The 24,343-nt window shown below is 44.6% G+C and overlaps 1 protein-coding gene across 1 annotated transcript in view; it reads left to right on the top strand.

The window, feature by feature from the left end:
• The window catches only part of pkd1a (polycystic kidney disease 1a), a 117,231-nt gene that overhangs the window by 41,423 nt on the left and 51,465 nt on the right, over positions 1-24,343 (top strand). Inside the window, 14 exon segments of the mRNA XM_056279536.1 lie at positions 3,732-3,997; positions 6,801-7,184; positions 7,799-8,278; positions 8,400-8,531; positions 9,895-10,070; positions 11,522-11,652; positions 11,879-14,496; positions 14,652-14,852; positions 14,957-15,256; positions 15,487-15,926; positions 16,252-16,402; positions 20,374-20,526; positions 23,147-23,287; positions 23,863-24,184. Coding sequence (XP_056135511.1) covers positions 3,732-3,997; positions 6,801-7,184; positions 7,799-8,278; positions 8,400-8,531; positions 9,895-10,070; positions 11,522-11,652; positions 11,879-14,496; positions 14,652-14,852; positions 14,957-15,256; positions 15,487-15,926; positions 16,252-16,402; positions 20,374-20,526; positions 23,147-23,287; positions 23,863-24,184 — 5,895 coding nt within the window.

The following is a 24,343-nucleotide window of genomic DNA, read 5'->3' on the forward strand; positions in this document are numbered from 1 at the left end:
CTAATAGCCACGCACAGCTATAGTGAACATTATTAGCAGCTTCAGAGTCTGGAAAGTCTGTTGCTCAGACTTTCCAGTGATCATGGCAGCAGTGATTGTAGCCAGGCAAAGGCCTCATCATGCAAAGTGTGCTCGTGAGCGGATATTTCGAAGAAGAATATCACTTTTTGATTTAACTGAGACCACAATCATTCACAGATACAGGTTGCTAGGTCTAACAATTCTTGCTATACTTGATGACATCAAGGATGGCACTGAGCCTGCCTACTGTGTTCTTGGTGCAAAGCCACCATTTGTACTTTGCCACATGTATAATTGCAATCAGATGCAAAACTTCATGGCCGTGTTTGTGCACAATAGCTTTTGTGAATCAGACTTGAGATGGGGGAGATAGTGGTTGCAAGAGATGTGCTATCAGCAGCCGCAATCCATTCTTTGTGAATTCACCTGTCAATACAGAGTGGGTCTTAGAAAAATTAGAGACATCCGCAGATAGAAACAGACGAAAGAGGAGGGGGAGTTAACAGATAATTAGAATAGGTATAGTCATTCATTCATCTTCAGCTACTTCGCTGGGGTCGGGTCGCGGTGGCAGCAAGCTAATTAGGGCACTCCAGATGTCCTGCTCCCCAGCAATGCCCTCCAGCTCCTCCTGGGGGATCCCAAGGTGTTCCCAGGCCAGATTGGACATGTAGTCCCTCCAGCAAATTCTAGGTCTTCCCCGGGGTCTCCTCCCAGTTGGCCATGCCTGGAAAACCTCCAAAGTAAGGTGCCCAGGCGGCATCCAAATCATATACCCGAGCCACCTCAACTGATTCCTTCTGACGCGAAGGAGCAGCGGCTCTACTCCAAGCTCCCTCTGGATGTCCGAGCTCCTCACCTTGTCTCTAAGGCTGAGCCTAGACACCCTACCGAGGAAACTCATTTCAGCCGTTTCGGTCACTATCCAAAGCTCATGACCATAGGTCTTGAACGAAGATTGACTGATAAATTGAGAGCTTTGCCTTCCGGCTCAGCTCCCTCTTCAGCACAATGGTCCAATACAACATCCGCATTACTGCTGATGCTGTACCAATCAGCCTGTCAATCTCCTGCTCCATCTTACCCTCACTCGTGAACAAGACCCCGAGATACTTCAACTCCTTCACTTGAGGCAACAACTCATCCCCAACCCGGAGGGAGCAATCCACCATTTTCCAGTAGAGAACCATGGCCTCAGACTTGGAGGTGCTGACTCTCATCCCAGCCATTTCACACTTGGCTGCAAACCGCCCCAGTGCATGCTGGGGGTTGTGTTCTGATGGAGCCAACAAAACTGCATCATCTACGAAGAGCGAGATGCAATTCTGAGGTTCCCAAAACGAACACACTCCTCACGTTGGCTGTGCCTTGAGATCCTGTCCATGAATGTCACAAACAGAATCGGTACATAGAATAGGTATACTCACAATTAAATTCTCATTCAAATCAAACATCCCAAGATATGAGTGGAAAGTTGTTCTTGCAATTGCATTTATAACCCTTTTTGTACTTTAATATATAGCATAACCATGGCATGTGATATTCTACTTCAGTACACTTTAACAACAGATATTACTGGCACCACTACAGAAAATTGCAGATGAACATTTAATATCCAGGAATTCACATTATAGACACTACCACTGACTATCCCTGTATCAAATTGGCCACAATTTTGAACATTGACCAGCCGATATATTACGTTTTGACATAGTGCTATTTCAAAGTTCAATATAAAACCTGTTTATTGCTATTGTTACTAGAAATATTATGTATTAGTCAAGTCAAGTCAGTTTTATTTGTATATCCCAATATCACAAATTACAAATTTGCCTCAAAGGGCTTTACAGCAACACAACATCCTGTCCTTAGACCCTTGCATCGGATAAGGAACAACTCCCTAAAAAAAACCTTTTAACAGGGAGAAAAAATAGGAAGAAACCTCAGGGAGAGCAACAGAGGAGGGATCTCTCTTCCAAGATGGACAACATGCAATGGAGATTGTGTTTACACAATTTACAGAATACAACATTGAAAGAGGATAACAGAATTATAATGGAATTATAAAATCTGTCATTTTAAATATCCATCCATCCATTATCTTAACCGCTTATCCTGCTCTCAGGGTCGCGAGGATGCTGTAGCCTATTCCAGCAGTCATTGGGCGGCAGGCCATCACAGGGCTGACATACACATTCATACCTAGGGACAATTTAGTACGGCGAATTCACCTGACTTGCATGTCTTTGGACTGTGGGAGGAAATCAGAGCCCCCGGAGGAAACCCACACAGACACAGGGAGAACATGCAAACTCCACACAGAGGACGAACTGGGACGACCCCCAAGGTTGTACTACCCCAGGGCTCGAACCCAGGACCTTCTTGCTGTGAGGCGACTGTACTAACCACTGTGCCACCGTGCTGCCATTTATAAATATATACATTTAATAATATAAATTTATAACTTAAAATTTATCATTTATAAAATTAGCCCTAATAGCAGTAGTGTTTGCAAGTGCTAAACAAAAACCTTAAACATTGCTGCCTACACTTACACCCCCCCCCCCCAGACTAACGCCCATGCAAATGCATACACCAGTCCTAACCAGTCCTCAGGGAGTTAGAAAGAAGAGAGGAAAGTTTTGGGTGTATGATGACACTAGGTCAGAACAGGAGAAGGAGTGGGGGATTAAGGAGTGGGTTTAGCCAACCAAGAGCAAACAAGGTGACTTCCCCCTGAGCATCACCTCTACCTGTCTCTAGCAGGGACTGTCAGAAGACAAAGAGCCAGACAGACTCTCGCTAATACACACACCTGCAATGCACAGTTGCACAAGGGCATAACAGCCTGAGTTGCTTTTTATGTTTGGTATTTTTACCATACATCTCCATAGAGAGGGTTTGGAACAACTGCCAGAGAGTAGCACAGAGACGTAAACACCCAGAAGGAGCCAGTCAAGAGAGGAGAAGAAAGTGGAAGATAGAGCACAGACAGATATTTTCCTCCTCATTTTGAACTTTTCCTGAAGGAAATTTAAAAACTGAATGCACAAATTGCAGTGGGGAAATAGAGAGGAGATGGGAGACTGCGGAGGTGGGTTTGTTAATGTAGCTGGAAAGAGACGATGTATGCTTACATTGTAATTAGCCAGCACGGGAAACTGATCTGCCCCAATTGAGAAAGGATATCCTGTGCTGTCTAGTCTCCTATAATGCACACGCATGCGCATACTCACACACATGCACACACACACACACACACACACACACACACACACACACACACACACACACTCATACTTCTCTCACAAGCACTTTCTGCAATTGTACACTTTTGACTTGTCTCAAAGATATTTGCTTGTTCATTCTGATGTGATTACCCATCTGATGTTGTCTGTCATTTTTCTCCCCTAATCTCTCTTATTTCTGGAGTTGGTTTAGCTGAAAATGTTGTTATTTGACTTTTTCTCATACCAGTGCCAAGTATTTTCTTAGATTCAACATTGCCCCCCTGGTTCAGTGTGTTTTGCTATGCATTTTTTTCCCTCCTCACAGGAAATGTGCCATTTCAAAGAAGGAATGAATTGATATTCAAATGAATAGACATGAATATATAGATAGAAATACTTGAATTTACATTTAAGTACATCCCCCTCACATATAACTACATATTTCCTTCAAACCTCACCGCCTGTTCTTCCGTCTCTCAGGCTGTGGTGGTCCAGTGTGTTCTCCAGTGGCCGTATGTGTACCCACAGACCACAGTGGCTCTTCGCCCCCAACCATCTGCCCACCAATCGAACAGTGGTGCCCATTCCAGCGGCGCTGCATAGCCCTCTCTAGCCCCTGCTACGCATCCCTCTGCCATAATTGTACCCAAGCACACAGCCTCCCCCCTGGGGTGATGAGACCCAGATACACCCTGCAAGATGAGGTGCTCTTCACTCTACCAGCAGGACCAGCCGCACATGTACTGGTGAGAATAACTTTTAACTTCAATGGGGCATCTGGGTGGTGTGGCGGTCTATTCCATTGCCTAACAACACGGGAATCACCGGTTTGAATACCCGTGTTACCTCCGGCTTGGTCGGGCATCCCTACAGACACAATTGGCCGTCCTGCAGGGGGGAAGCCGGATGTGGGTATGTGTCCTGGTCGCTGCACTAGCGCCTCCTCTGGTTGGTCGGGGCGCCTGTTCGGGGGGGAGGGGGAACTGGGGGGGAATAGCGTGATCCTCCCAGGCGCTACGTCCCCCCGGTGAAACTCCTGACTGTCAGGTGAAAAGAAGCAGCTGGCGACTCCACATGTATTGGAGGAGGCATGTGGTAGTCTGCAGCCCTCCCCGGATCGGCAGAGGGGGTGGAGCAGCGACCGGGTTGGCTTGGGAGAGTGAGTTAATCGGACAAGTACAGCTGGGGAGAAATCCACAAAATAAATAAATAAATAGATAATAGTTATAAAGAATACATAGAATGTAAAATACAACATTTTAAAAGAAGTGCAGCAGTGCATAAGTGCAAAGCAAAGTGCAAAAAGGAATTTCAGGCATGTATCAGGAAAGTCATAGCTTTTTAAAAGTTAAAGTGAAGAGACAAGGTTTTAGCTTTCTTTTAAAAAGATTTAGTGAGCTGGCTTCCTTGATATCTAACAAAGGCTGCATCCCCGATTTACTTTTGGCTGTAACTGGAAGCCTCCAGTAAACCAGTAGCAGATGATTGCAGTGTTCTTGAAGGCAAATAGTTTACAAGAGAGTTAGCAATGTAGCTTGGTCCTAGCCCATTAAGGGCTTTGGATATAAGGAGGAGGACCTTTAGATCAATTCTAAATGTTACAGGAAGCCAGTGCAGAGCAGCTAAAACTGGACTAATGTGCTCTCTCTTCTTGGTTCTGGTTAATAGCTTAGCTGCAGAGTTCTGAATGAACTGAAATCTGTGTGTGTGTTTTTGTTTTTTGTTTTCTTTTTCGGGAGACCAGTAAGTAAACAAGTGCCTCATTCCCTCCTCTGAAATCATCCTAATCATTGCTAGAGTAATACATTCTTTGCAATGGAGCTTTGAAAGTTAAAAGTTGCACATATCTGATGAAACTATGTAACTCATTATTCTTTATTTTTGCAAATACGTAATGTTGATTCTCAACACTACTTCAATTGGATCCTCAGAGATATATGGAAAAACAAAAGGGCTAGAAGCACAACAACCTGGTGGCAACAGATTGAGTGGTGATATTAATGTGTTGCAGACCTCTTTGAATCATCATATCATCACTATACATATCCAAAGTATAATGAGCATACTGGAAAGAAAATCAAAAATACCGTATCTATTCAAATAACTTTAGAGTTCAATGGAAATTCTAGGAACTTACACAATCACATCATTATATACACCTATAAGATATACCTTCTCTGGGGTGCCTCTGTAGCTGAAAGGTTACAGCGCACACCACATGGTCACAACTGTCGCCGGTTCAATTCCAGCCGGCGACGTTTGTTGCATGTCATACCCCCCCCTCTCTCTAGCCCATTTCCTGTCTGCCTCTGCACTGTCGCCGTCTAACAAAAGTAAAAATTTTAAAAAAAGAAGAAGATATGCCTTCGCTATATGCCCACATTGCGCTTGCATGCTACAGAACAATTTACTTTTGTGTTTGTGCATCAAATGCACATTGTTGATGTTTTGAAATCCAGAAGTCTGCTCTGTGTACTGGCCCAAACCTACTACTACTTTCGGCTGCTCCCGTTAGGGGTTGCCACAGCGGATCATCCGTTTCCATTTCTTCCTGTCTTCTGCATCTTCCTCTGTCACACCAGCCACATGCATGTCTTCCCTCACCACATCCATAAACCTCCTCTTTGGCCTTCCTCTTTTCCTCTTCCCTGGCAGCTCCATTTTCAGCATCCTTCTCCCAATATACCCAGCATCTCTCCTCCACACACGTCCAAGCCATCTCAATCTTGCCTCTCTTGCTTTGTCTCCAAACCGTCCAAATGGAGCGGTCCTTCTAATGTAATCGTTCCTAATCCTGCCCTTCTTCGTCCCTCCCAGTGAAAATCTTAGCATCAGGAGGTACGGTGTACTGGCCCACTCCATACCTCCTAATCTTTGTTGGACCTAGAATAAGAGGAAAACTAGTTCAGTTCTATTTAATTCAATTCTATCCTCTTTGGTCTTCCCCTCAAGTGTCTTCTTAAACTTCAGTTGGTCCAGAATCCAGCTGCCCGTATCATTACCAGAACTCCTTCCACAGATCATATTACTCCTATTCTTCAGCAACTCCATTGGCTCCCTGTTAAATACCGTATTGACTTCAAGATCCTGCTCCTCACCTTTAAGGCCTTTAATAACCTAGCTCCTTCATATCTTCTGCTCTCCAACTCACTACACCATCGGCCCGCTTGACTACCATGGGGTCTAGAGCCTTCATTCATTCTGCTCCCCACCTATGGAGCTCTCTCCCACAAGACATTCACAACATTGACTCTCTTTCAACCTTCAAATCCCATCTCGGCATATTCAGTCTGATCCACGCTTCATTGAGTTTTGTGCAGATGATGATTTTATACTTATCTGTTTTATTAACTTTTTATTGTCAACCCTGCTTTGTTTTGACTTTATGCTGTCTGATACAGTGCTGCTTGTTTTTTTTTTGTTTTTTTTAACTGTGTTCTGTAAGGTGTCCTTGAGTGCTCTGAAAGGTGCCCACAAATAAAATGTATTATCATTATCAATTTGGGGTATGCCAGTCAACTTCCCTGCTCACTGCTTTCTTCCTCTCAGGTGCGAGAAAAATTGGAGGCTCTTCATGTGTCCCCCGGTGATGTCATCGCCCTGCAGCATGACGCCGGTTCCGCTGCTCTCCTCCGCTGTCACACCTCTCCACAGTCACCATGGCGACAGCCTGTTTTAGCCCTCAACCAGTCAGAATGGTTCTGGGCTCGTAATGCCAGCAGACGGGCAGCAGGCAGCTCGGCTGACCATGACTCTGACATGGTCCCCGAACCGGTGCTCGATGTGGAGGCCATGGTAAAGGATGGAGAGGGAGGCTGGTTGGAGGATGTGGTCTGCCCTGTCAGGGTGCTCTATGCGGGGCATAGTGAGACCCTTCTCCAAGGACCCAAACTGTCTGCTGGCTTATCCCAGCCTGGAGTCTACAAAATGCTGGTCAGACTCTCAGTCATTAAACATTGTGCTTAACTTTCAAGTTGGATCAAAAGTAGTGAGCAGATTTAACTGTTCATGTCTACAAACCTTGGCGATGGCATGATTAATCATTAAGCAACATTTCTTTTTATACGTAGGTGACTAATATTGTGTATTTAATTCATAAGTGTTTCAGTTGTCTCAAGAACTGTGAGGATTTGGTCTTGTCCTCATTAATATTGATGAGCTGACCTTTGAGTGATAAGTACAAGTAAAGATTGGGTGACCGATGGTTCACATTTTGATGATTTGATCTGATAGGCTGTATGTAAATGAGTGTGTCTGATGACATCATGAGTATCAGAAAAAAGATCGGCTGAGAGAAACTGAATTAGGGGGAGCTCTTTTAAACAGTGAAATATAGAAAAACTGTATTCTACCTTTTATTCTACTTGTTTTCAGTAGAGAGAGAAAGTGCAATTTACATGATGATTTAAGTAATAGGTGGTGTTAGAAAAATATTACTGCTTCAATTTTGGTCCAACTTTCATATCCTGTGGTGATATGTGTGTCCCTTTTTTGTGACCTATAGTCATTTAGATACAGTTATGGATGTAGAATGAAATTTGTTGCAGGTGACTTCTGCTGAACCATCCTACCCAGCATCAGCCTCTTGTGAAGTCAGGATTGTGCCTCCCCTGGGCTTGACAGTCCTGCACCCTCTACCCCAAAATGGAACCATCTACCTTCAACCCAACGACACCCGTCTTCTGCTCCGTGTCCAGTCTCGCTATGTCACAAAAGTCTCGAGGAGTGGGACAAACCTCAGCGCCATTTTCCACCAAGCCTGTCCTCCTGAGTTCTCCTCCAGCCTAGGGCTCTGTCAGTCAGGGCCAAGCTCAGCATCTGGTGCTGAGGCCTTGGAGCCCAACCTGTTTGCAGTGCTGGATCTTGGGCTGGAGGAGCAGCATAAGGGCATGGTCCAGGTGGAGTTAGAGGCACACAGTGAGGTGATGGAGGGCAGCCTGTCAGTGGTTGTTTGTCTCGAAGAACCTCTCAGAGGACTGGTGGTGCAGCCTCACCCTGCCAACAGAGTGCTGATGGAGTCAGTTGTGGTGAGTGTATGTGTGTATGTTTTTACAACCTAGCAGTGTTGTGAGTTGTGATGAACTGGTTGCATTTTATGTTTAAGTGCATACATACATTCACATACATGTATGTATGTTTATTTTTCAGAGCTATACAGCATCTGTGCTGGAAGGATCCAACCCAACATTTAAATGGACCGTGGATGACAAGCCCTACTTCACCTATTACAACACCGTCCTCAATGTCATCTACCAGAATGCTGCTGTTTATAAACTCACTGTAAGTCTGTCACACTGTTCAGATTCAGTATGATAGAAATTCTTGTAACAATGGTCAAATTCACTTTTTTTCTGCCATGTATGACTGACTTTTATACTGATCTTTGATTCATATCTAATGTGACTGCTTTGTTTCTTGAATTCTTTACAATTAGAAAATCCTACAATCCAATGCAGCCTTTCAGTAAGGCTTACTTAAATGCTAAAAAAGTTTGTTACAAAGTTTGTCGAACCACGTTTTTTTCTACTAAAAATTGGGATGGGGTATGTTTTTTTTTTTTTATAAATGTGTCTAAAAGTTGTTAAACTTAACTATGAACTTCCACAATGGTGTCATAGCAGCTGCTAACAAATGCGAGGTCTGTCAGAAACAAAATTCAGTAAGTTCAAATGCAAAAATGGCACAGGAGGTAAAATAATTTTTTAATAACTCATCAGTTGATATACCCATGGGGGGGGAGGGGGGATCATCTAACCGTATTAAACTGTTTAAGCAAGATGAAAAGAACTGCCATGGTTAAATGGGTTTTATAGAGATGGGAATCCCCAAGTGTGTTTTCTTCATTAGCTAGTCTGAAAGGAAAAAAATAACAGCTACATTTAAGACGTGAGAAATCACTAAGTTTGAAGACATGCAGTTATTCCTTTGTCATTGAAGAGCTCATCTAAATCAATGAAAGGAGGTGCATCACTAATTCCAGGTAGTGATGCACCGGACGCTTTCTTTCTGTGTACATAAAAAAAATATGTTTAAAGTGAGTGGATTTCCCACTGTCGGTTCTTGAATTATGCAACTTGTGGCCCTGTGACATAGTTCCCTTCCCCTTCATTGGGACAAGTGAATTGGATTTTGTAAAGTGTTATGAAACAGAGGCGCCGGGTAGCGTGGCGGTCTGTTCCATTGCCTACCAACATGGGGATCACTGATTCGAATCCCCGTGTTACCTCCAGCTTTGTCAGGCGTCCTTACAGACACAATTGGCTGTGTCTGCAGGTGGGAAGCCGGATGTGGGTATCTGTCTTGGCCGCTGCACTAGCGCCTCCTCTGGTCGTTCAAGGCACCTGTTCAGGGGAGGGGGGAACTGGGGGGAATAGCGTGATCCTCCCACGTGCTACGTCCCCCTGATGAAACGCCTCACTGTCAGGTGAAAAGAAGCGGCTGGTGACTCCACATGTATCAGAGGAGGCATGTGGTAGTCTGCAGCCCTCCCCGCATTGGCAGAGGGGGTGGAGCAGTAACCGGGACGGCTCAGAAGAGTGGAGTAATTGGCTAAAAATACAATTGGGGGAGAAAAAAAGGGGCAAAATTAAAAAACAAAAAAAAACTGTGTTATTATGTTTCCTTTGTGTTTCCTTACCCCCAGGTGACAGCCATGAACCATGTCAGTAGCCTAACGGAGCATTTCAACGTGACAGTGGACAGGATGCAGCCCATGGCCAACCTCACAGTGAGGGGCGTGCCAGATGTGGTCACACAGGGCTCAGCCCAGACCCTCACTGCCTCTGTGGTCTTGGATATGTCAGTGGCCGCTACCTTTCGGTATGGAAGGGGGAGGGGGACTAGGGTAAAGGGAAGTGGAGCGGGTCTAGATGAGATCAGGGCAGGGGGATTAGAAGTTGGACTTTTACAAAAGTGATCAGGGCAGGTGTTTGTCTCTTATTGTGCTATTATACGTAAATTGATATTTCAAATGTGCATATCTCTCCCTCACGCCCTTCAGTATCATGTTGTTCAGAACATCTGTTTGTGTTTGCGTCTCTCTCTCTCTATCTCTCTCTCTCTCTCTCTCTCTCTCTCTCTCTCTCTCTCTCTCTCTCTCTCTTTCTCTCTCTCTCTCTCTCTCTCTCTCCATCTCTCACTCTCTCTCTCTTTCGCTTCTGCCCTATAATAGCACTGTAACAGTCATGTGCAGAGCTTTGGGTTTATAACTGTGTGGTTAGGGCAGATCGCTGACTGGAATTTTCCTCTCTGCTCTGTCGCTTCCTCTCCCAGTCGCTTTCTCTCTCTCTCTCTCTCTCTCTCTCTCTCTCTCTCTCTCTCTCTCTCTCTCTCTCTCTCTCTCTCTCTCTCTCTCTCTCTCTCTCTCTCTCTCTCTCTCTTTCTCACTTTTGTTCCGACCCCTCTCTCCCTCTTTCACATTCCCACTCTCCATATATAGCTCCCCCTTTCATTTGCCTCTCCCCTCCTCTCATCATTCCTGGTCCAGTAATGCCTCCTGGGACTGAAGTTTCCACTTCTCCCACTCCAAACTCCAATGTTTCCTCAAACAAGATTTTCACTTTCAAGCTTGTGATAGTGAGTGGTTATGCGTGTGTATGTGAGTGTGTGTGTGTGTGTGTGTGTGTGTGTGTGTGTGTGTGTGTGTGTGTGTGTGTGTGTGTGTTGTGGAGAATGCCACTATTTACAATAAGCAGAAATTGTCAATGGTGTATCACAAAAGACTTCCAGCATTGAAATAATAATAATATTAGATTAAATGTATATAGCGCTTTATCTTAATACCCAAAGTGCTTCACAGTGAAGGGGGGGAAACTCACCTCAACCACCACCAATGTGTAGCACCTTCAGTATGTTTTGTGTGTGCATGTGCCTGTGCCTTTCCATTTATTTTCCTGAGACATAATATCAACAATGTAATTTATAAGATTAGAAATCAAAAATCTGAAATTAAAAACAGCAGATCGCCTCCTCCAAAAGTCAAAGTTGCCTGTTGACATCCCTCTCCTCTCCCTTGTCAGAGACGACGGAAACAAATAGTTAACAAATACAATCTTAGCCTATCTGTTCTCCTAAAGTAACTTCCTAATTCTGGCCTACAACACCTAAAGTCCCATGGGCTGTGATGCATGTATTTGTGCATATGTATTTGTTTCTGTATAGGTGTGCTGTATGGACGAACATCTGTGGGTGGGGCACTGCATGTATTCCACTAAGCCCCATTTATCCGTAGTTATTCATTATTAATTTTCCACCATTTCTGTATGCTGCAGGTGGTCCTTTGGTGATGGAGGTTACAAGGAGTTTGAATATAAGCCTCCATATGCCTCCTCCTCCCTCTATTCAAACTCTCCCAATCAGCTGCTCCTAAGCAACAATGTCACCTATGTCTATCCTCAGCCAGGTAACTCTGCTCCCTTTGACCATACAGTTATACCTGCATGTTTGTCCTCGCTTCTTTTGAATGATTGTCTATATTGGTGTTGTTTTTTATTCCCTGTAATTAACTTAACTAATTAATTAGCTTAATTAATTTCAATAAACTTCATTAACTTAATTTGTACATATTTATTGTACTTTCCTCATTTTCTATCCCCCTCTCTCTCTTTATCATTTTCCTTTTTCTACAGGAGTGTACACAGTGCTCATGTCAGTGTCTAACCGGTATGAGAACATCAGTACGCGCTTAAAAATGCATGTTTACAGCATCTTGAACCGTATCGACATAGAGACAGTGCCTCGACTCCTTCTTGCTGGTACACCAGCTTCTTTTGAAGCTCACGCTTGGCCCTCACCCTACAGCATCCACTACACCTGGAACTTTGGAGATGGTACTACTACTTTGCAGGGCCGTGAAAGGCAAGTGATGCACACCTACGCCCAGAGTGGCGTCTTCAATGTGTGTGTATCAGTGAACAACACCATCAGTTCAACAGAAGCCTGTGTTGAAATGCTCGTGTACGATAAGCTTGAAAAACTAACAGCGGGAAGTTCCTCCCCTACGGAGCTCCACATGCCCACTAAAGTGTGGGCTGACCTTGCATCTGGCAATAACGTCACCTGGATATTCTCCATGGGCGATGGGACCAACTACACCAAAACAGAGCCTAACGTTTCACATACCTACATCAAAGATGGCAACTACACAGTGAATGTGACTGCCAGTAATGCTGTTAGTTCTGTCTGGACCATCCTACCTGTCCGGGTGTTTGTCTTCCAGGTTTTGAAGCTGGAACCCTCCGGCTGTGTCCAAGAACGAATCCCAATCCATTTCCAGGCCTGGGTCTCAGGGAATGCATCTGCTCACCTCTATGAATGGAGCTTTGGGGACGGGAGCCCCAATGAGACATACCATGGCAACCCCAAAGTCACACACACCTACTGGACCAGTGGGAACTATCACCTCTCTCTTCTTCTCTCCAGTGGGGTAAACAAGGCAACAAAAGCCAACTTCTTTAACTGGGTTTGTGTGCAGCCAGCTGTGACCAATGTAAGCCTTACCCTTGGGAGGACACACTTCCAAGTCGGTGAGGAGATCTGGTTTCAGGCCAGGGCTGAACCAGAGTTTAACTACAGCTATCTGTGGGACTTTGATGTGTATGAAGACTCCGCACTAACTCGTGGCTCTGGGGATATGCCATTTACCTATAAAAACCCAGGTCAGTATGTAGTGAAAGTTACAATCTACAATAACATCTCTGCTAGTAATACCAGTGTCATCATTGAGGTTGAGAAGCCTGTTGGCCAAGTTCTGATTCAACATAATGGGACCAGATACAATAACTTGACCCTTCATGAACCATACCGCTTTTCTACATCTTCTTTGGCCTCCCACGTCAATTACATCTGGAACATGGGAGATGGGACAGTGCTTAAAGGCCAGAATATCATCCACAACTACAGTAATTCAGGAAACTACAACATTACGATGACAGCAGCTAATACAGTAAGCAGGAACCATACTATTTTAGCTGTTGCTGTCCTAGCACTAATTCAGGGTTTAACAGTCAATGCCAGCTTGGTAAATGTCCCGCTAAATGCATCGGTCCACTTTGAGGCACAGATGGAGGAGGGAGATGGTGTCCGGTTCTCTTGGATCCTGTGTGATCGTTGCACCTCAATTCCAGGAACTCACACCATGTTCTACACCTTTCGTTCTGTGGGAACCTTCAACATCATTGTGACAGCAGAGAATGATGTAGGAACTGCGCAAGCCAGTATATTTCTTTTTGTGCAGCGTGAGCTGGAGGGACTGCATATTCTAGCAGAGGAAGTAGATTCAGGTGGTGTAGAGGGCTGCTACTTTGCTACAAATCACGTTCTCCATCTCCAGGCTGCACTAAGAGAAGGAACAAACATGTCGTTTACTTGGAATGTCATTAAGGAGCTAGAACCAATTAACTCAGGCTTTAACATAAGTGGGAAGACCATACATGTCAATTTCTCTACACCAGGCCCATGTGACATCTTACTCCGCGCGTCCAACCTCCTAGGCCAGCTGTTCGTCAATAGAACCATCCAGTTTCTGGACCCAGTAGGGGGAGTGAGCTTATGGATCAGCAACAATCCAGTTGCAGTCAATGCCCCAACTAACTTGACTGTGCTGACTACAGAGGGTTCAAACCTGCAGTACAGCTGGTCTGTGGATGGGAATTCTTTGTTGTGGAATAAGCCCTGGGTGATATACACCTTTACCAGTCCTGGCCAGAGGCTGGTCAGTGTAGAGGTCTTCAATGAAGTCAGCTCAGAAGTTGTGTCAGACTTTGTCAGAGTCGAGGAAGTCATTTCTGGACTAACATTCTCTGCCAGTAATGTGACTGAACAGAATTACGTAGCAACAGGTGTCAACATCTTGCTGCAGGGGGAGGTTCAAACAGGAACTAATGTGACTTGGACATGGCTATTACCAGGTAGAACAGAAACAGGAAGGAATACCTCTTTGATTTTCTCTAAACCATCGATGGTCACAATTTCTCTTAATGCTTCAAACAGTGTAAGTGGGGATGTGGTTTCCAGAGATTTCTTTGTTCAGGAAAAGATCCAGGCGCTGGAGTTGAGAGCCAGTAAACAGTTTGCAGCAGTTGGAGAGAAGGTGGAGTTCACCATTTCCTTGGTGGCAGGGTCAGATGTTAGTCTCATCCTCAGCATCAGCGGAGACGCCACAGTCATCCCCCATCCTAACCAAACCTATGTCCACCAATTCACCAGAGCGGAAACATACATGGTCAACCTCACTGCTCACAACCAGGTAACATTCAAGAGGGCAGGTAGCACACTCAAGTGTTTAATTAAGTAGTTCTTGCATAGAAGTTCACTTTTCATTCATATGATTGGAATTGCCAGATGATTACATACACTAACCCAGACCATCTGTTCTCCTTCTTTTTAAATGTGTGAATCTAGGTGAGTGTCAAAAGACGGCACCTCCAGGTTGAAGTGATGGTGCCAGTGCATGGACTGACCATCTTGGATTGCTGTGAAGCTGCCATTGTTGTAGGTGTGAAGAGAACCTTTGTGGCCAACATCCTGACAGGCAAACCTGTTCACTTCCTCTGGACATTCGATCTCCACCATCTTGACAAAACATCTTGCATGGGCAAAGAGGTCAGATCACAAAAAATATTTGATCTCTTGTTATCATAGAACACTAAAAAAGCCTATGCAGCAGTGCCCTTTTTATTTTATTTAATCTTATCACACAACATTAGGTGTCCTACACACCAGAGGAGGCTGGTTCCCTGACCATCTATCTGAGGGCCTTCAATGCACTCCATGGCCAGAACATCACCAAGCACATCTTGGTCCAGAATCTCCTGACAGCTGCTGCACTTGATGCTGTGCCCCAGGACACCTTTGTCAATAAGACAGTGAAATTCATCACCTCAGTCACACCCAGATCCAATGCTGTTGCTTGCCTGTGGGACTTTGGCGATGGTTCTACTCTGCTTCCCACAAACAGTACAACTGTGGGCTACGAGTACAGCAACCCTGGACACTTCCTGGTCCAGGTATGTATCTTTGAATTTTGTCGGTTTGTATATAGATGTAATGGTTTGTTATCCTTTCCATCAGCAAATGAGAAGCTTTAAAGAAAATGCATGTTCTGTCACACCAAAGTCAAGCAAACAATTATAGTACTTTAATTAGATATGCTATATGTGAAATTATTTCACACTCAGTTTTGATGGAGATCAGATGTGTTTCTGAATCTCACCAATTTGTTCTTCTATCCTACTAGGTAAATTGTAGTAATCTGGTGAGCTGGGTATTGGCAAGGGTGGAAGTGAATATCCAAGTGTTGGAGTGTGACGAGCCAGAGGTTCAGGTGGTCCAAGCCCCCCGCCTGGCCATCTGGCGCTCCCAACCCACTTTGGTGGAAGCCAGTGTGGACCTAAAAGGCTGTGTTCGCTATGGAGCACAGTACCTCTGGCAGATCCTCTCCATCCCCTACTGCGATAATGACCGGGACGGTAACCGTGTGGTAGTGTCTTGGCCCTCTCAGACCTCACCAGTGTCTGTGATCCCTCTTCCTGGGGACGTGGATATGCGGCGTCTGCAGCTGTCTGTGCCCAAGATGGCACTGGCAGCAGGGAACTACACACTGGTGTTCTCCTTGTCGTACGAGGGCGTACCGCTGAGAAAGGCTGCCTGTTTGCAGCTCAGCGTCATGGCAGCCAGGTCAGTTGACAGACATTAAGGATCATTCTGACAGTTATATACTTTTCCTCTAAGATGTAAGTTACACTTCATCTGCCTTTAACTTTCATCGGAAATTGTCAGGGAAAAAACTATCTTTAATTTAGGCTCTATATCCAGTTTTGAAATGGTTTTTAAGAAGCTCCAGACTTAATGTTCAATTGTTACTATGCTGATTGAAAGGAAAACGGCACATCGGCTCATTACTGGTTCCAACTGAAGTTTTGAACATTTACACATTACATTTTTAATTTTCTTTCAATTTATTCATTTACTGTTACTTAGCGCAACCTTTCTCCCTTGACAGGCTGGTGCCCATCATTGAGGGGGGTACCTACAGGGTGTGGTCGAGAACCAAGGACTTGCAGCTCAGTGCAGAGCAGTCGTATGACCCCAATATGGACCCAGATAACCAGTCACTCCTCCATTACAACTGGGAATGCCAGAGCACCTCCAAGGTAATGGCACTTATACTAAACAAAACACATAACTCAAATATAAGCTTAAATATCAAGTACACTGCAACCATCCCAATGAGCCATCGCAATGAGATTTGTTATAAAAATCCAATACACTAAATAATCCAAGGGTATTTCAGGTGTTGTTGTTGAAACCATCCATGATAGTGACTCAGATGACCAAAAGCAAAGAATGAAAAGCCTCTAAGCCTTGCATAGCATACAGATATTTTCCTTTTCTCTATGTAGAGAGATTAGCAGATTTGTGTTCTTTGGTGGGGGCTGTGTATTCTGTGTCCCTGTTTACCAGAGAGGCTGTCAATCAGGGGTTTGAGTAGTAGCTGAAAGTATTTGTGTTTGCTTTGTTAGTGCAGGTGATATATCAGGGCAATTATGATGTGATGTTATGGATTCAGTAGATAATGTCACAGGGGAGTACAGTATGTTTGAGTACACGAGGGCAGAAGAGAGCATAACAGAATTACTGTGGTGTCATAGTGTTCAAGCCAGTAATGTGAAAACCGGGTGGATAGGAATGCTCTGGGATTCCAGCTATAAGAGAATGTTTATCTGGAGAAGAACATCTCTCTCTCTCTCTCTCTCTCTCTCTCTCTCTCTCTCTCTCTCTCTCTCTCTCTCTCTCTCTCTCTCTCTCTCTATCTATCTATGTCTATCTGTCTGTCTGTCTTGCCTTCTTTCGTTTCTTGTCTTTCTCTCTTTCCCTAACTTTTTCTTACTGTGTCTGTTATTGAAACCGGAATCGTCCTTTTAAAAGCCACTGTGCTGCTATTACTAAAGTGTGGCAAATGAAAAAGAAAAACGAGTGGTGCTAAAAAGTGTGGTGGCTGGAAAATATAATCAAACCTTTGTGGTTACAGAGGGCTTTCATGATTATCTCTCCTCTCTCTCTCTCTCTCTCTCTCTCTCTCTCTCTCTCTCTCTCTCTCTCTCTCTCTCTCTCTCTCTCTCTCTCTCTCACACACACACACTTTCTTTCTCTTTCTGTCTTTATCCCTGTTTCTCATAGTTCCCTTTTTGTCTCCCTCTTTCTCTCTCTTTCTGCATTCTGCACAGCTGGCTCAAGTCCCGCTGATGTAATAGACTTAAGTTGTCCAAATAAATCGCATCCTCTGTGGTCTATTACTTCCAAGCTGCTGCGTTTTGTTTTTACCTAACGCTGAGGTTTTGAAGGTTAAACAAATGAAACTCCGAGTGATGAATTATGTGATCAATATTTTTGATCATCTAGTCCCAAGTAGCGTTATCACAGTTCGTGAAACTCGGCAGCACCGATGCAACACGTAAAAGCCTTGTTTGAGGAAGTTTATGCAGTTGTATGATTCTGTGTGCATGTCTGTTTTTGTGTGTGTGAGTGCCTGTCCCTCTGTAGTGTGTGTGCATGACTGAAAAAAAAACATGTTCTGGCAATGAAGCAAACAACCACTATACAAGGCCCAGTGGAATGTGTGTGTGTGTGTGTGTGTGTGTGTGTGTGTGTGTGTGTGTGTGTGTGTGTGTGTGTGTGTGTGTGTGTGTGTGTGTGTGTGTGTGTGTGTGAGAGAGAGAGAGAGAGGGAGAGAGAGAGAGAGAGAGAGAGAGAGAGGGAGAGTAAATGAGTGTTTTTGGATATGTGTGTGTGTGTGTGTCTGTGTGTGTCTGTGTGTGTCTGTGTGTGTCTGTGTCTGTCTGTCAGGGCATACATCCTTACATGCAAGCAGATAGACAGGCATTTAAAGGGTTATGTAACTATCTATGAAGATAAACTCAGCATTCCACAGCTGGTGCTATGTTCCCCCACCCTGCCCAATCAAACACACACACACACACACACACACACACACACACACACACACACACACACACACACACACACACACACACACACACTTACATTAGAGTGAGAGACAAGGACACCCAGCTTGTGAAGAAGCCAAACAGAGGTAAAAGAATCATGTTAGGGAGATTGGTACGGTTCCGCTGGGGAACATGATTCACAACTACAGCAAATGTAGCACCTCTTTGAATGGAGAATAAAACCAGAAATGTCTGCCAAACGATATATTCGGGAAGTAGGGGACAAACTGAAATACGGGTAAGAGAGAAGATGAAGGAATTTGAACGAATGGCAAGAGAAACTAAGTGGTCCCGAAATGCCCCTGAGAATCAATACTATCGCATTTGGTCATGTGCGTGTGCGCGTGTGCGTGTGTGTGCGCGTGCGTGTGTGGCTAATCTCACAAACTACTGGATTGATCAGCCTACATTCTTTTGTGCACAGTTATGACTGTACGATGAAGAACCTCCTCCCTTTCCTCATTCAGTCTCTAGCTCTCTCGACCAATGCTGGTCTCTGTCGCAGCACCATGATCAAAAGTTATTAAAAGAATTTTCATAATCCAAAAAATTTGAGGTCATAAAAGGACAACTCCTCTTGTTTACAGTCATAACAGGAAGTGTTGCATATTCTTATCGCTGCCCGATCTGAGTCACCCGTAGATGTGAGTGGTGCATGCGTGAGCGTAAACAGTTTACCCAGCTTTATTATATTATAAAAATAAAGACAGGCTTAGGCTTAGACCAAAATGGTCACATAGCAAACCCTCTCTTTTTGGAAAGTGCGAGTTCATATTAGACTTGGTTACATTCATGCAAGGGTCCACCTAGGAGGCTGCACATCCACAGACTGACAGGCAAAAAGTTTTTATTGGGTAGATTTTTTTAGCTTGAGTGCTAAATAGTAAAAAAAAAATTTTTTCCATTTTTCCCCTTCAGTCGACTTGGGTGCTGTGTAAAAGTCTTATAATGGCAGGAAAAAAGCTGGTTTTTCTGTCCGTGTGTGTGTGTGTGTCTGTCCGCTGCTGATCTCACATACTGCTGGACCTGTCAGCCTAATAACTTTTTATGCACAGTTATGACTGTACGATCAAGAACTTCTTGTGGTTGCGGTGATTGAAAACCTCTGGAAAACCTGTTTTACACTATAATTGAGAGCTAACTCCTCCGCTGGTTTTTCGCCTAAGTCTGAGCACCGGAGAATGGACGATACGCCTGGCGAGAATCTGCACTCTTCTAGTTCAAAATGAGGATGAAGGGAACACATTCTGTGAGAGTTCAATCAATCAATCAATCAAGTTGCATTTTATATAGCGCTTTTCTAGCTGCAACAGCCACTCAAGGCACTTTACATTTCTGGTCAAATCTCATTAAATTAGCAACTCTCAGAGAGTTGCCAATTTAATATCTTTGACAGAATGTCCTCACCTTTGACACAAATACCATCAGCGTCAATCTAGAGGAGATAATAGACTTGGTCTTTTGGTACACACCAAATACAAAGATGTGCTTTCCTTCCCTGAAATGCTGACCCTTCATACAGCCCTCCTCATCATCTTCGCTGAATTAAAGAGATAATCATTGTCATAAATGAGACACCATGGGGCTCCAGGTAGCATAGCGGTCTATTCTGTTGCCTAACAACACGGGGATCGCTGGTTCGAATCCCTGTGTTATCTCCGGTTTGGTCGGGTGTCCCTACAGACACAATTGGCCGTGTCTGCGGGTGGGAAGCCTGATGTGGGTATGTGTCCTGATTACTGCACTAGGGTCTCCTCTGGTCGGTCGGGGGGCCTGTTTGGGGGGGAGGGGGAAGAGCATGATCCTCCCATGCACTACGTCCCCCTGGCTACTCCCCAATGTCAGGTGAAAAGAAGTGGCTGGTGACTCCACATGTATCGGAGGAGGCATTTGGTAGTTTGAAGCCCTCCCTGGATCGGCAGAGGGGCTGGAGAAGTGACCGGGATGGCTCGAAAGAGTGGAGTAATTGGCCGGAAGAAAAAAGGGGGGAACATAAAATAAACAAATGAGACGCCATTAAAATTCCAGCCCAACTTCTCCCTCCCAATTCATCTTTAATTTCAATTATTTTTCTCTCCCTCTTCTCCCTTTCTTCCCTGTTCCCTTTCTTCCTCCAGGGTACGGCCTACTGCTCCAGCCTGAACTTTGGTTTGGGGTCCAGCGGTCCAGTGCTGGGCATCTCTGGCTCTGAGCTAGAGGCTGATGTGGAGTACACTTTCCAACTGACTATCAGCAAAGACGGCATGGCACCGGAGTCCAACACCCAGACCGTAAGTATGCACCTGCTTCCCATGTACATGTGTAATGTGCATACTCAAACAAGGTGGTACACATGCACATATCATACACACAAACACACATACATGCATGCAGACACACGCACGCACACACACACACACACACACACATTAACAGACACACAAATAATAATATACACATTAACAAAGTTTTGAATAAACTATTTAATAACTAATTTTTAGATATTCTTTTTTTGGCCAAATAATATTTATATGTTTGATTTCTCTAATTGGATGGAAAAAATAAATCTACAGAAGTGCAAATCAGCCACTCCTTCGTTCCAACCTTGTACTATTATTTTTTCACGTATTTCGATGGTTTAGCAAATATGCATTGATAGAAAGTAAACTGATGTTGTATTTTGTTCATTCTGTAAGCTTACTTACTGCATGTTCCAAGTAGCGGGACGATGCAAATAGGTATAAAATGAGGGTACCCCCTTTGCATAAAGTTCAACCAATCCACTGAAATTAGATAGGATGTTTGACAAGGATGTTTGAAAGGCTATGCAATCTACTGGCAGGTGCGATCGGCTGAAATACTCATAGAGGAATTGAAGTGAATTGTCTTCGCTCAGATCCCTGATCCCTGACTAGCTGAAATGTCGGTATGATAGGAACACATAGCTTTTGGAGCAGTGTGCCACTGTCCGTTTTCCTCTATCAGTGGCTTAACCATTTTCACCTGCACAAATTAATGCAAGAGGCAAACCACCAATTTCACCAGAGACATTTGAATGATAGTTGAAGGGAGGCCGCTGTCAGGCATGCAGAATGAGAAAGTCAACGTCATAGGCAATGAGAGAGAACAATGGATGAATTTCAAGAAATAAACTAAAAAGAAATAAGCAAACTCTGGCACTTAGGAAAACTTTTCACAACTTTTCAACTTTTCTGATTTGGTTGGCAGCCTTTGCGCTTCTGTCGCGTTTCTTTGTCTTTGTGCGTACGAGTGGGATCACAGCGGGCACACGGCAGTAAAGTCGTATGGGTTGTATGGTGTAGAGAGAAAATGTGGACGCGAATAGCATCAACAAAAAGAACAACGTCAAAACAAGTAAGAAACAGGCATTTTGCTTTTGTTTATATTATTGTAGTCAATTTAACTTTCTTGCAGTGAAAACAGGTAAAAAGACAAAAATCCGAAAACCGAATATGGGAAAAATTAAACATCCATGCATTTGCATACTCTGCTCCAGGTATTTTTTATAGTCCCTCAGAGATGTCCAATATTGCATGCTCATTAAACAAGTAGTAAATCTTGATTTGCATTTTCTCAGTTGAAAAAAATGTGTTGGTATGTTGCAAGGGGGGCAAAATTGACTGGCCTGGTGATAAAGTCCACCAAACACAAGACCACATCACACAGTTGCTTTGAGGGAGAAAATCCATGCTTTTACTTTCAGGGTAAAACACACAAAATAATCAATCCACACGATCGTATTTTCTTTCAGGGTAAAGAGAATGCGATCAACTCCCTCAATTTGCCGATATCCCGATCCTTTGCTGAAGCCGACACTTGGGCTTCAGCATGTTAGACAGATAAAATACAAGTTGATTAGGGTAGCCAATTAAACTCTCTAGGTAGACTTGTGAGAAGCTGGGTATTTTGGTGTTCTGCAAAAATGGACATATATTTTATGTTGCTCATCTGAGGGACACAAACCTTTGAGTGCCCTCTTCAGCTATGGTACCTTTTTGCAAGTGGTAAAACTCCTGGATGCGGGGGGCGTCTGGGTAGAGTAGCGGTCTATTCTGTTGCCTACCCACACGGGGCTCGCCAGTTCGAATCCCTGTGTTACCTCCGGCTTGGTTGGGGGTCCCTACAGACACAATTGGCTGTGTCTGCAGATGGGAAGCGGATGTGGGTATGTGTCCTGGTCGCTGCACGAGTGCCTCCTGTGGTCGGTCAGGGCGCCTGTTCAGTTGGGAGGGGTAACTGGGGGGAATAGCGTGATCCTCCCATGCGCTACGTCCCCCTGGCGAAACTCCTCATTGTCAGGTGAAAAGAAGCGGCTGGTGACTCCACATGTATCGGAGGAGGCATGTGGTAGTCTGCAGCCCTCCCTAGATCGGCAGATGAGGTGGAGCAGCGACTGGGACAGCTAGGAAGAGTGGGGTAATTGGCCGGACACAATTGGGGAGAAAAGGGGGGGGGGTCCAAAATAAGAAGAAAAAATTTGGATTTAATTCATCTCAAGAAGTTTTGCTCCTCCTAAAATCAGATTTGTCTCACAGCGAAGTGAGCATATCATCATTTATGCAGGTGGATACAATGTCTTTTGTTTTGACGAAATTATAGGCCAATTCTGTCACAAATTCGTGTTTGTTTTGCAAATTTGTATCGCTGCCGGTATCGATAGTTGGTAGTCTGCATCCCTCCCCGGCTCAGCAGAGGGGGTGGAGCAGCGACTGGGACGGACGGCTTGGAAAATAGGGTAATTGGTCAAGTACAATTGGGAAGAAAAGGGGGAACCCCCCCCCCCAAATAAAATATGTGTGTATGTGTGGGTCAGTCCCTGCACAGATTCCTACATTGTATCTGCTTTTTTTTTGTACGTGTGTGTGTGTGTGAATTATGTATATGTGCCAGGTGCTGGTTCAAAGTGGTGATATTCCCATGGTGTATCTGGAGTGTGTGTCTTGTAAGGCCCAGTCCATATACGAGGTCAGCCAGAACTCCTATGTCTATCTCAGAGGGACTTGCACTAATTGTCAAGATTTCCACCGTGGGGTAACAATACGCACGCACGCACACACACACACACACGCACACACACACTCAATCACACATCACACTTTCGCTGTCTCAGCTGAATGAGGTCATCGCACCACAGAAATGACAGCAAAGTCAAGTTTTCCAGATTTTTTTCCTCCTTTCTTAGCCTACGCCATCTCTCTCTTTATTATGACTTTCCCTGGTTTGTTTCATGCAGGGAAAATAGTACAGCGTGGGTGTATGAATGAGATCATCCCAGAAGTGAAGCCAAACAGAATGCATTACATTTGCATTAGCTCAGGGAAAACATTTTAAGACAAAATACATGTTGAGTCAACTGGCCCCAAGCTAAATGTAGCTGCTGATTTTTCTCAGCCATATTCTGTGGTTACACAGTACTGTAAAGTTCAGTCACTGTGTTAACTGTTAAGTTGATTCATAGACTTGAGAGTTAAGTAACAAACTGGAATCTTTCATACTACCTTAAACATTCTGGCATCCTCCAAAATCATTTTTTTCTCACCCAGGCCAATCTCTCTCTTTCCTACATACCTCCTATTTCTAATGGTATCCCATTCTTTGTCTCTCAGCGATGGACTGCCATGACGCTACGTAATGGGACCAACGAGACGCTGGTGCTGGACTCCTCCTCCACCACCACAGGAAGTGATGGCATGAACCTGGTTCTGCGCCAGGGTGCCCTGCGCCACGGAGACTCCTACATCTTTACCCTGCATGTGACCGATGGTAACCTAGATGGTGAGGGCGCTGCTTCCATCACGCTACGCCCCAACATGCCTCCAGCCGGCGGGGAATGCCATCTGAGAGGAGGAGGGGGGGAGTACGGGGACGCAGATGGGGAGGGCTGGAGGGTACGCACTCTGCTGGATCGGGTTCACTTCAGCTGCTCAGGTAGGAAGCCAAGGGATGGTGTGCTTCCCCGCTTTCTCTTTGTTCTTGTTTCTATCGATCTGCCACAGTCTCTTCTAATGGCGGCACTCTGTCAAATAGATTGCATAGGTAGCCCTGTTACCCCGGTGTGTCATTTGCTCCCTCTATTTGTAGTTCGAG

This window comes from Lampris incognitus, chromosome 5 (assembly GCF_029633865.1).
Source record: "Lampris incognitus isolate fLamInc1 chromosome 5, fLamInc1.hap2, whole genome shotgun sequence".
NCBI classification, from domain to species: domain Eukaryota; kingdom Metazoa; phylum Chordata; class Actinopteri; order Lampriformes; family Lampridae; genus Lampris; species Lampris incognitus.